Here is a 12,898-nt window from a genome sequence, read left to right on the forward strand (position 1 = left end):
GACCATCCTGCATATCAGATATTTACATCACGATTCATAACAGTAGCAACATTACAGTTGTGAAGTAGCAACGAAAATAATTTTATGGTTGGGGGTCACCACATAAGGAACTGTACTTAAAGGGCCAGAAGGTTGAGAACCACTGCTTCAGTCTGAGGGCCGAGCCGACGCTCGATCCACTCAGCCAAACAGGCGAGGGCTGAATTTCTTTCTATTTCTAGGTTATTTATTTCAGAGTGATTTCCCCCAGACCCATCAGATTTAGAGACTACTTACAGGGTCCAGCGGTTTGGATCGTGCCCAGGTCATCACCGTGGAAACTAAAATAAACACCTTTCGCTTCTCAAAGTGGTTGACTTCCTCATTCAGTGCTGTGGGGCCAAAGAGCCAGCGTTACTTGGATCCACACAACGTGTGCACTTTCGAAGCCACGTGTACTGTTAGTGTGACAGGAAGCGACTCGTTTTTCCAACTTAACGCCAGGGTGGCATCATTGGCATTCTCTCTCCAGCCCCCTGACCTCCTCTGCGCCCAGCGGAGAATCTGCGCTCCCTCCCTCCCTGAGCCTGCAGGTGTGTGCCCTCACCTGGTAGGAGGACCAGTGATGGAGACAGTCATGGCGGACGTGGATGGGCACGACTCATGGGCTTTATGGAACGCTCACCATATGAAATAGGTACTACCCTGACCTCTGCTCTATAGGGAAGGGAACGGAGGTCCCGTGTGCCCAGAATCATGGGAGGAAGGGGTGGGGCTGAGAGCCCACCCAGGCCACCCGGCTGCAAGGCCTGTGCTCTCTCTCTAGGCTGTGGGCCCAGCTGCGAGGGGAGGGACCGGGAGGCCCCAGCAAGGTTGGGGATGGGGGCTGTGGGCGCCCCAAAGCAGAAGGGAAGGCCCTCCTGGGAACTCACATAGAGCAGCCCGATGGAGCCTAAGTCCTTGTGGAAGGAAGTAATTTGGGGTGTGACCCCTTCCCACTTCCCTGGGTGGGGGAGAGCGCCCTGCGGGAGAGGGGGTGACTGGGGGCAGTGTGGGGGTGCGGGATGGGGATTTAGGACACAGTGGGTGGAGGGGGAGCATTTGATTTCCTAAGGGTTTGCCACTCTCCAGGGGGGCTCCCCGCACATCTAAGCACCGACTCTTCTTGGATACTTTGCACGTGGGATTCCCCTAAAATATTTTTGATGGTGTGTAAAATCCCAGAAAAAAAAAACCTAAAGTGAAGGCTGGTTAAATTGTCAGAGGACCTAAGTGACACAGTTACTCATAGTGTAGTCTCACGAGCTGATTCCTTAAACAACAAGCAAAACAAGGAACTGCCGATATCCTGAATCTACTAAATGGGTGGGTTTGACAGAATGAGAAAGTATCCTGGGGTTAAATCTAAGAGCGCCACGTCCGCACCTTAATCCCACTTGGGTGTTAATTTCAGCTCCTGTCTTAATTCTATTAACAAAGACGGCCTCTTCCGTTTGCTCTCTCAGCCTCTCTCTCTGGTGGTTTCGTCTGGCCTACTTTGTGGAAGCCGGCACCTCAGAGCTGCTCTAACTGGGCTGTCGCCTGGATTTATCATCTTAATGGGTCAAAACGATCTGCTTGTTCACTGTGGACATTTCAAGCACATTTCACCCACATGCGCAAACGTTTTCTCTAATTTCTAATACTGTTTTCCTTTCTCCTATGTCCTTTTACCTTCCTTTGATAGTATCTGAAAGGCGAGGTAGGAGAATTCTTTTATATTAAAATGTTCACATCTATATATATAAAAGCCTAAGTGACCATTAGGACCGAATGACTGGAACAACCGGAATAACCGGTTGACCAATTGCTATGATGCAAACTGACCACCAGGAGGCAGACGCTCAAATGCAGGTGGTCAGTGCGCTCCCACAGCCAACCTCCCACAGTCCCTCCCACCCCGGGCGCTGATCAGGGGGTGTGGGGGGCTGGCAGGCCAATCTCCCGTGGCCCCTCCCCCCCTCCCTGGGCTGGCCAACCTCCTGCGATCCCTCCCCTCTGCCAGCCGCTCCCCCCCCCCACCCCAATAGGCCTTGATTGCCGGCCAGGTCAAGGTACCCCACCCTTGCATGAATTCATGCACTGGGCCTCCAGTAATTTAATAAAACATTATTAAGAAGTAATACAGCCCTAACCGGTTTGGCTCAGTGGATAGAGCGACGGCTTGCGGACTGAAGGGTCCCAGGTTCAATTCCAGTCAAGGGCATGTACCTTGATTGTGGGCACATCCCCAGTAGGGGGTGTGCAAGAGGCAGCTGATGGATGTTTCTCTCTCATTGATGTTTCTAACTCTCTATCCCTCTCCCTTCCTTTCTGTAAAAAAATCAATAAAATATATTTTTTTAAAAAAAGAAGTAATACATATCCATCACAAAACCAAAATGAAACAAAACCCCCAAAATCTAAGAATGTGCCTCAGGTAAACCGACAAAGTCCCACCCCCACTCCCATCCCCCCTTCTCCACAGACCCACCTACCTCCTGCTCCCAGGTGACCCTGAAGGCAGACCAAGGGCCTCTGACTATACGTCCTTGTAGACACAATCACTCTCTATATCAAAAATGAGGTAATACTGCCACCACCTTCCCACCCAATAGAGAGGTAAAATTTTCTTATATAAAGCTCCTTATCAGAATGAAGAAGGGGTCGGTAAAACATACTCTGCACTTGAACACCCATGAAAGGAAATGCCGTGATCAAAGTTTAAGAACCAACTACATTCCCCTGAGGGGCACTGGTTGGGGAGCCCTATGAGGGGCCGAAGGTCACCTGTCATAGCAGGAAGTCAACGGTCAGTGTCTGAAATTCACAATCAAAGGACATCAGCGCAGGCATTTTCATGTATTAAAAAGAACAAGAGGTTAAAGGAGGTTCCTTTTAGGGAGTAGAAATGGGATAGGAAGAAAAAGCGGGGAATTGTTGCTTTTTATTCTAAGCACTCCTGCGCCTTTTAATTTCCCTTTTCTTTTAAAAGATTATTTATTGATTTTAGAGAGAGAAAGGAAAAGAGAGAGAGAAATCTTGATTTGTTGCTCCACCCACATATGCACTCATTGGCCGGTCCTTGTAGGTGCCCTGACCCGGCATGGAACCCGCACCCCGGCATATCAGGGTGATGCTCCAACCCACTGAGCTACCAGGCCAGGACTGTGCTTTTTAATTTTCAAACCCTGTCCCGGTTTAACTTCAGGAAGAAAACCACACAAAACATTAGAAATCTTAAGAAAATTGCAAGGATTCATTACATAGAAAAATCAATTTCCATAGCCTGGCACAAAATAGGAACTCGACAAACATTATCTCTGATTGCCACTGTAGGGGTGCAATTATTTCAGGAGGTGCCATTATCCATCATCTGTACGTATTTGCCAAGGGACGAAATGCCCCCAGCAGGCTTCCCAAAAGCTCTGTTCCTAAAAGATGGCACAATGTTCACGTTTTTGATTTGTATCTTATTGAATGAAATTTAGGCCCAAAGTTACAAAGGGGAGGGAATCAATCATGTTAAGCTCCCGAGGAATCCCACCCGCCCATGGAAGCACTTTTTCATCACGATTTCCCTGAATAGGTAGACGCATTCCTGAGGCTCTGTTCCATTTCTTTCCTGTAAGCCAACATGTGGCTTTGCTGTTGATATTATCAGGGGTTGGCAAAAGTACTGCCTGCTTTTAAAACAAGATTTTATTGCCCAACTGGCATGGCTCAGTGTTTGAACATCGACCTATGAACTAGGAGGTCACCTTCCATTCCCAGTGGTGGCGATGGGGAGGGGCATATGCCCCGGTGTGGGCTCGATCCCCCGTGGGGGCGTGCAGGAGGCAGCTGATCAGTGGTTCTCTCTCATCATTGATGTTTCTCTCTCTCTCTCTCCCTCTCCCTTCCTCTCTGAACTCAATAAAAACATTAAGAAATAAAATAAAATTTAATTGGAACCAGACCATTCATTTACATATCATTTATGCTCTGTTCTGGCGATGATGGCAGAGTAGTTGGCTCGAAAAGCCAAAAATGTTTACTATCTGGCCCTTCACAGAAAGAGTTCGCTGGCCGCTGATCTGAACAGTCTAAAGCAAAGATAATGCGGTGCAAAAAGCATTGGAAAGTCGGGTGTTTTGTGTCTTTTTGGCTGCCCCAGTCTAGAGCAACGATTCAGATAAGCCGATCTGCTTTCTTCTTTGCCCCTGACTTAATGAGGAGATAAATTACCACGCACCAAATTGCTAAACAGCACCTCGTCCTTCTAGAGTTGAGGGTCCTAGAGGTCATCACTTTCCCAGAGCATTTCAAAAGCTGCAAGCAGCCCTCGCTGGTTTGGCTCAGGGGATACAGCGTCGCACTGCGGACTGGAGGGTCCCGGGTTTGACTCCAGTCACGGGCACATGCTCAGGTTGCGGGCTCGATCCCCAGTAGGGGGCGTGCAGGAGGCAGCCCATCAATATTCTCTCTCACCATTGAGGTTTCTATCTCTATCTCCCTCTCCTTTCCTCTCTGAAACCAATAAAAATATTAAATAAATAAATAAATAAATAAATAAATAAAAGCTGCAAGCATTCCCCACAGCCCTCCCTACCTCTTGCCATCTGGGGGCATTTGTTGGCCTGAATCAAACCCTCACAGTTAGAAATAATTCCTCTCCTCTCAAAGTCACCCCCTGTGATGCCTTTCCGGTGAATGTGCCATTCTCTATCCCGCGGTCAAGTTTCTCGTGTGTTCCTTCGCTCTCTTTAGGCCTCCAAGTGCCTGGTAGGTACAATCTTTTTCTTATTTGTTCTGTATCTGCCCATTACAGTCAACCGCACCTCCTTAAGCAGTGTCTGCAGAATGAGTCAAGGTCACGCTTTGGAAGTTAATGTTTCCTTTCTTTCAATGATTAAGAATATCCTGTTCCTTGGGATAGGATATTTTGTTAACGTAATTAAACAAGGAGGCCCATTCCAGTGGTTCTCAACCATCCTAATGCCGCGATCCTTTAATACAGTTCCTCATGTTGTGGTGACCCCCAATTTCATTGTTACAAATTGAACATAATTAAAGCATAGTGATTAATCACAAAAACAATATGTAATTATATATGTGTTTTCCGATGGTCTTAGGCGACCCCTGAGAAAGGGTTGCGACCCACAGGTTGAGAACCGCTGCATTAGACGGAGGTGGTTCAGGTACCTTCGCAGCCTAGGTCAGCAAACCCACAATGAAGCCAGTAAATGCCTCCAGGTTAAGAACTCAAGCCCTGGCTGGTAGCTCAGTGGGTGAGAGTGTCGTCCCGATATGCCAAGGTTGCGGGCTCGGTCCCTGGTCCGGGCACCAATGAAGGCATAAATAAGTGGAACAGTAAAATAATATTTCTCTCTCTCTCTCAAAAAATCAATTAAAAAAAAGAAATAAAAATGTAAGGACAACCAATCACAGCCCACTAGGCTCTTCCACATAAGGTAAACGCTTCAGCTATAGCCAATCAAGTTCTTTCTTTGCTTTTTTTTCCCTGCTTTTCTCTAGACAAGCCTTCCCCCAGCTCCTGTGGATGGAGCACTCCTACCCGCTTCCAGGTTGGCACTACCTAATTTGAATTGATTTTTGCTCAAATAAACTCTGAAACATTTTAATATGTCTTTGTTTATCACAGGCATATCCATTAGCCTAATTTCATTTTGGGTTTAGTAAGTCTCGCTTCTTCTAATGGTCCTAATTTGATGACTCTTAAATGACTCTTCAGTAAAGTAAATGACACCCAAGGGGTGTCCCCGGAGATAAAGGGGTCCCCTCACTGACCAGACACTGCCCACAGGGCTTCCTCCGCTTGCTTCGGGCTCTCCGTGATGTTGTAAATAATGACATCGCACTCCAGCAGGCGCATGAGAAGTTCTTCTCGAGAAATGTCCTGGGAAGGGAACCGACAGTCATTTGTTCAAGAAGCTGACGAAGGATCGGTGATATGTGGATGGAATGACAGTTTCCCAATGAGATACCCTGCACGGAAGAATCCCACTGAAAACATTTGCAGAAGGAGGGTTCCTTTGGAAATGAAATTTTGGCTCTCTGCTGTGGGTGGTTTTCAAATAACAAAGACACTTACGGAAATAGCTGGGAACAGATGATTAAAAAGTTGCATGATGATTAGGTATGCCATTTACACCCCAATTCAGAAGGGAAGAATTAGGACACACTGGGGGAAAAACAGGGGGAGGCATTCAAAACTCACTCAGACTCTCTGCAAGATTATTTGAGCGATTATATATCTTGAGTCCCTCAGAAGGGCTGATGAGTGATTTATGGGGATTGTTTCAGCATCCTCGAGATGGAACCAATCCGTTCTCTTTCGAGATGTAAGGTATCTTATTACAGTTGACTGTTGGGAATATTTTAAAAATGCAGAAACTTTTAATGGTTAGAAATATAAAGTTCTTAGAGTAGACAAAAGTAACTGGGGTGATCATCGTGTTTGTTTTTTTTAACGTTTTTTAATGGATTTTTAGAAAGAGAGGAAGGGAGAAGAAGAAGAAGAAGAAGAAGAAGAAGAAGAAGAAGAAGAAGAAGAAGAAGAAGGAGGAGGAGGAGGAGGAGGAGGAGGAGGAGGAGGAGAAGAAGAAGAAGGAGAAGAAAGAGAGAGAGAGACTGATGTGAGAGAGATCAGTTGCTTTCCATATACACCCTGACTAGGAACCTGCATCCTGGTCATGTGTCTTGAACGGGAATCAAACCAGTTACCTTTTGGTGCAGAGGACGATGCTCAACCAACTGAGCCACACGGGCCAGGGTGATCATCGTGTTTTAACTGGTGATTCCTCGCTGTGTGGATGCCCACACATAGCACATTTCCGAGTAGAGCAATATCGAGAGTGGGTGTTAAGATAACCACACAAGGACCACGCATTTCCAAACCAGAACTTGCATTTGCCATGTGGAGGCAGCAGTGTTTCTCAGTGAGACAGCAATATGATGGCACGTTATTCCAAAGGAGATGTCCCTTCGCAGATAGCGCCCACCAGGGCCCAGGGCTGTGCTGGGGTCATGCAGGGCAGAGTACATTTTAAATACAGTATATAGAGAGAATGTGAGGAGTCTGGAAATCCAAATGAGATTCATACTTCCAGGAATGTCTAATTTAAATTCTTATTTTTAAAAAAATATTTTTATTGATTTCAGAGAGGAAGGGAGAGGAAGAGAGAGATAGAAACCAACATTGATCGGCTGCCTCCTGTACGCCCCCTACTGAGGATTGAGCCCACAACCCAGGCATGTGCCCTTGGCTGGAATCGAACCCAGGACCCTTCAGTCCACAGGCTGACACTCTTTCCACTGAGCCAGATTGGCTAGGGCTAATTTAAATTCTTTAAAGTCTCAACAATGGTGGTTCATTTCCTTTTTAGGACAAAAGGCCAGCCCCCACCTTGCCCCTCACCTTCCCAAGCCCCACACATGTGCAGAAGGTGGGGCATGAGAAGCAGAGCAAGGACATGTTATAAGGGGGGTCTTGTGGGGGGGGCGGTAGGTGACGCTTCCCTCTGTCTGCTCTCAGCAGAAACCACTAGGACTTACGGAGTACGTCTCCAGGGCAAAGTCGGGCGAGGGTTTTCCGGATGTGGAAAGCGTGCCCACGATCTGGAACGTGCCCTCCTTCAGTTTGGATGAGGAGGCATCTGGAATAGCTGACTTACTCTCATCATCCTCTTCTTCTTCTTCTGTCATTTCTTCAAGGGAAGCCCCGACCACACAGTTCGATAGAAACTGCAAGACAAGAGCGAGTTCCCCAATACTAAGAACACCTTGGAGTCAATGAATGATGATTCTAAGAACCTGTCTTTCGTTAGGGTTGCTAGAGGTGCCATACATGAAAATGAAATGCATTTTTTAAAAAATATATATTTTTATTAATTTCAGAGAAGAAGGGAGAGGAAGAGAGAAACAAAAATATCAATGATGAGAGAGAATCATTGATCGGCTGCCTCCTACACATCCTCCCCCCTCCTCCCACTGGGGATTGAGCCCAGCAACCCGCGCATGTGCCCTTGACTGGAATCAAACCCAGGACCCTTCAGTCCGCAGGCCAACACTATCCACTGAGCCAAACCAGCCAGGGCTGAAATAAATTCTTTAGAATGAGCATCTCCGTGTATGGCTAAAGAATAACTTAGCTTATTTGAATGTCTAGAAGCTCTTTCCTTGACTTTAAAGAATCCTGCCCTAACCAGTTTGGCTCAGTGGATAGAGCATCGGCCTGTGGACTGAAGGGTCCCAGGTTTGATTCCAGTCAAGGGCATGTACCTTGGTTGCAGGCACATCCCCAGAAGGGGGTGTGCAGGAGGCAGCGGATAAATGTTTCTCTCTCATCAATATTTCTAACTCTCTATCCCTCTCCCTTCCTCTCTATAAAAATCAATTAAAAATATTTTTTAAAAAATCCTATATAATAAAAACATAATATGCAAATTGACCGAATGGCAGAACGACTGGTCGCTATGACGTGCACTGACCACCAGGGGGCAAACGCTCAGCGCAGGAGCTGCCCCTGGTGGTCAGTATGCTCCCACAGGGGGAGCGCCACTCAGCCAGAAGCCAGGCTCACGGCTGGCGAGCACAGCAACGGTGGCAGGAGCCTCTCCCACCTCTGCTGCAGGTGGACGGTAAGGAGTGAGGGGTCCCAGTCTGCGAGAGGCCCGGACCGCAAAAGGGATGTCTGACTGCCAGCTTAGGCCCAATCCCGAGGGGTCCTAAGCTGGCAGTTGGACATCCCCCGAGGGTCCCAGACTGCAAGAGGGCACAACCTGGGCTGAGGGACCCCCCATGCCCCTCAATGCACGAATCTTGTGCACCAGGCCTCTAGTATATATATATTTTATTGGTTTTAGAGAAAAATGAAGAGGGAGAGAGATAGAAACATCAATGATGAGAGAGAATCATTGATTGGCTGCCTCCTGCATGCCCCCTACTGGGGATCGAGCCCGAAACCGGGCATGTGCCCTGACCGGGATTTGAACCATGACCTCATGGTTCATAGGTCAATGCTCCATACTGAGCCAGACTAGCTGGGCCTTCCCTTGACTTCTTAACCCCAACAGAAATTCCTTCCTTCTATTCATGTAATTATTTCCCTTCCTTGTCTCATAAAATCCCTTCGCCTTCACCCCCCCTAATTAGAACACTACCTGGGCTTCTCCCGAAATCTGTGATTCCTGAACAGCTACTTTTTTTGATCTCAAATAGACAATGATTGCCTTTTACTCAGCTTTTCATGTTTAGGTTAATAGTACAGACAACAGTAATTACTTGGCATTGGAGAAAGAGAGGTCCTAGTTAGTGAAGGAAAAGCCAGAAAATTCTGTTATTGATAAGCTTTTGAAAAGATACCTCTACAAACTAAAAGTTTTATTCCGCAGATACACTGTTCAACAATAATCAGGGATCGAAACGAGATAAAGTAAAAAGTTACATTCTCTCCCTTCTCTCCCCCTTCTCATCTCAATCATGTCACCTCCCTTTTTAAAGACTCCAGTGGCCTTCATGGGATGAGAATATAAACCAAGCGCCTAACCCCGCACGATCCGGGCCTTTGCGCTTGACTCTCCTTCGTTAATTTATGCAACAAATATCGATGGGGTGCTGAGCATGTGTGAGGCACTGTTTAGTTGCCGAGCAGGGCCACATTTCATGGGCCCTTTCCTCCTTAAAAAAACATTAAGCCCTAGCCAGTTTGGCTCAGTGGATAAAGCGTCGGCCTGCGGACTGAAGGGTCCCGGGTTCGATTCAGGCCAAGGGCACATGCCTGGGTTGCAGACTCGGTCCCCAGTAAGGGGCGTGCAGGAGGCAGGCGATCAATGATTCTTTCTCATCATTGATGTTTCTATCTCTCTCTCCCTCTTCCTTCCTCTCTGAAATCAATAAAGAAATATATATATATTTTAAAAAGAGCTCAGGCTGTGGATTCAGAGAAGACCTGGGATTGAATTTTAACTCTGCTACTTCTGAGCTGAAGGATTTTGAAAAAACAAACAAACAAACAAACAAAACATTAAAAATTAGACTTTACATGTGTGTTGCTATAAAGACAAACATAATCTTTGATCCTCAAATTTCAGATGCTTCCTTCTGATTTTCAAAGAAATGCAAACATTTTTGTGGGTCCCAAAGTCTCCTGGGCCCCAAAGTCCCCTGGGCCCTGGGCACTGTCTGCTGCACCAATGAATCAGCCCTGGAGCTGCCGGTCACTGCCCCATCCCCGCCACTCTGTCCTCTGAGGAGGCCAACCTGACTCCCCCCTCGGGGCCTTTGCCCTTGGCGTGCCCTCTGAGAACTAGTTCCTGGGGCCTGCTCCTCGCCCTGGGCCAGATTCAAGAGCCGCTTTGTGCGACTCTGTGTGAAGCCGCTGCTCTCGCCCACCAGTCCACGTTGGAGGTCCTCTGGCCTGCAGAGTATTTATCACACATGGAAATGTTTTGTTTATTCTAAATACTAGTGATTGTCTGTCTTCTTGGAGACAGAGGGTCCATGAGGGCAACAACCTTTTTTTGGTCTTATTCGTTGTGATATTCTCTGTTGCCTGCCATTGTGTAGGTGGGCATGAATGAGTCCCATCCGAAGAGGTGATACTAGTGAAGTGGCTTGTGTATCCTATGAGGCATTTTCTGTGTATAGAATATCTATCTATCAATTTATCTTTTCTATATCTATATCTATTTTTTTTGAAAGACACACAGAAATACATACATCTGTCTTTTTAATGCTTCTTTAAAAAAATTTGGTTATTGTGCCCTGACCGGTTTGGCTCAGTGGATAGAGCGTCGGCCTGTGGACTCACGGGTCCCAGGTTTGATTCCGGTCAAGGGCATGTACCTTGGTTGTGGGCACATCCCCAGTGGGGAGTGTGCAGGGGGCAGCTGATGGATGTTTCTCTCTCATTGATGTTTGTAGCTCTCTGTCCCTCTCCCTTCCTCTCTGTAAAAAATCAATAAAATATATTTAAAAGAAAAAAAAATTTGGTTATTGTATTGTTTTAGTTTTGTTTGTCTTTGTTCCTTCTTTCCCCCTTTTCTGATCATGTGATTTCAGTCTCTTCTAGGAAATACCTATTACATAAATACATATAATATCACATATATTGTATATCTTAGATAATGATGTACTGTATAAGAGCTACTATTTCTACATATAAATTATATACCTAAGTCTATATATTTTTGACTGATCAACTTTAGATGATGTGCTGGGTTGACCAGTGTCCCCTCCCCCACAAATTCCTGTCCACCAGGAACGTGTGAATCTGAACATAGTTGGAAAGAGGGTCTTTGCAGATGTAATCAGGTTAAATGAACTTATGCCAGGTCAGGGTGGGCTCTAAGCCAATGACTGGTGTCCTTATCAGAAGAGGGAACTTTGGCGACAGAGACACCAAGGGGAGAAGAGAATGGAAAATACTTTGTGGGTGATATAACCATTGGATGAATTTTTAAAATGACAGTGTACATTCAATATTAGTTTGTATTAGTTTCATGTGCACAGCATAGGGGTTAGAGATAATATCTACTTTACAAAGTGTTCCCCTGATATTTCCAGTACCCACGTGGCACCACCCATAGTATTGCAATATTTTTTACTGTAATCCCTATGCTGTGTACTTTATGTCCCCATCCCCGTGACTGATTTGGATTCATTTATTTATTTTTTAATAAAAACATATTTTATTGATTTTTTACAGAGAGGAAGGGAGAGGGATAGAGAGAAACATCAATGAGAGAGGAACATCGATTCAGCTGCCTCCCTCACACTCCCCACTGGGGATGTGCTTGCAACCAAGGTACATGCCCTTGACCAGAATCGAACCTGGGACCCTTCAGTCCACAGGCAGAGTCTATCCATTGAGCCAAACCGGTTAGGGCACTGATTTGGATTTATATTCTTATCAGCTGCGCGCTTCGGCTGCGGTGGTGGAGTGGAAACAGCCCAGTTAAGGGGTCAGAGACCTGGGTTCTATTTCCAGGTTCTGCCTCCAACTCACTATGTGATCTTGGGCAGGTCCCTTCCTTCCGCTGAGCCTCAGTTTCCCCTCATTAACAGGGGAGGACTCAGGGCTGCACCCGCGATCTCGGGGGTGGGGGTGGGGAAGAGGACTTCCAGGTGGGGTGGCTGTCTAGCCTGGATTCGGACTGGGGTCCTGGGGGCATTGGCTGTGCCCAGGAAGAGGGACCCTCTCTTAAGGAGGGGCCCGGACAGCAGCCCGCGGCACAGGACCTCTCAGGGTTCGGGACCCGGGGCGCTGGAATGGAGTTGGGGGCCAGGGTCCCGCCGCCGCTCACCTTCCCAATGTTTCCGCTGCTGTAGGAGTCCAGCAGGTTTATAAACACCCTCTGGACCCGGATAACTTTCTCTGTCCGGACGATATCCTCTTCTTCGGCCATGGCGGGAGCCGCTCTGGTAGCTAAGGGGAAAGCGTCCCTTTGGTTGCCAAGGCGGCGAGGTCAAGGCCTCCGGACCGCTGGGCCAAAGCCGCTCCCCGGGGGCGGGGCCTAGGGCGCTGGGCGGGGCGTCCGTGGGTGGGCGGGGCCACTGGTTCCCCGCGCTCCCAGGGCTCTGCCCCGCCCGCTGTGCCTGCAGCCCGGGTCCCACTCAGCCCTGCTACACGCCGGGTGCCCTCGGGCAGGGCGCGACCTGTTCCTTTTCTGCTCTTTCATTCGGAAACTCTGGAAACACGCCCCAGTGTCCACTTGGCAGGGAGGACTAGGAGGACTACAATTATTGATGAATCTGATGAGAAGGTTGAGCTACCGCCTAGGCCTCCCCTGGAATTGGAGTTAATGTGAAATGGTCTCACCGGGAGGACCTGGCATCATCCTCTACTGTTACGAAGAGCGTTGCCCTGGAATTTCGGGTCCTGGACACGCGAACGATA

At 47.5% G+C, this 12,898-nt stretch overlaps 1 protein-coding gene across 1 annotated transcript in view; it reads right to left on the reverse strand.

The window, feature by feature from the left end:
- Positions 1–12,407, reverse strand: part of AK7 (adenylate kinase 7) — a 37,815-nt gene extending 25,408 nt beyond the window's left edge. The window contains exons 1-4 of the mRNA XM_006098286.3: positions 12,306–12,407; positions 7,555–7,743; positions 5,788–5,896; positions 277–371 (exon numbers count right to left, since the gene is read on the reverse strand). Of these exons, the coding sequence (XP_006098348.1) occupies positions 277–371; positions 5,788–5,896; positions 7,555–7,743; positions 12,306–12,407 (495 nt within the window). The remainder of the gene's footprint in view (positions 1–276; positions 372–5,787; positions 5,897–7,554; positions 7,744–12,305) is intronic.
- Positions 12,408–12,898: the final 491 nt, after the last annotated feature.

Source organism: Myotis lucifugus, unplaced genomic scaffold (genome assembly GCF_000147115.1).
Source record: "Myotis lucifugus unplaced genomic scaffold, Myoluc2.0 scaffold_228, whole genome shotgun sequence".
Lineage (NCBI taxonomy): Eukaryota > Metazoa > Chordata > Mammalia > Chiroptera > Vespertilionidae > Myotis > Myotis lucifugus.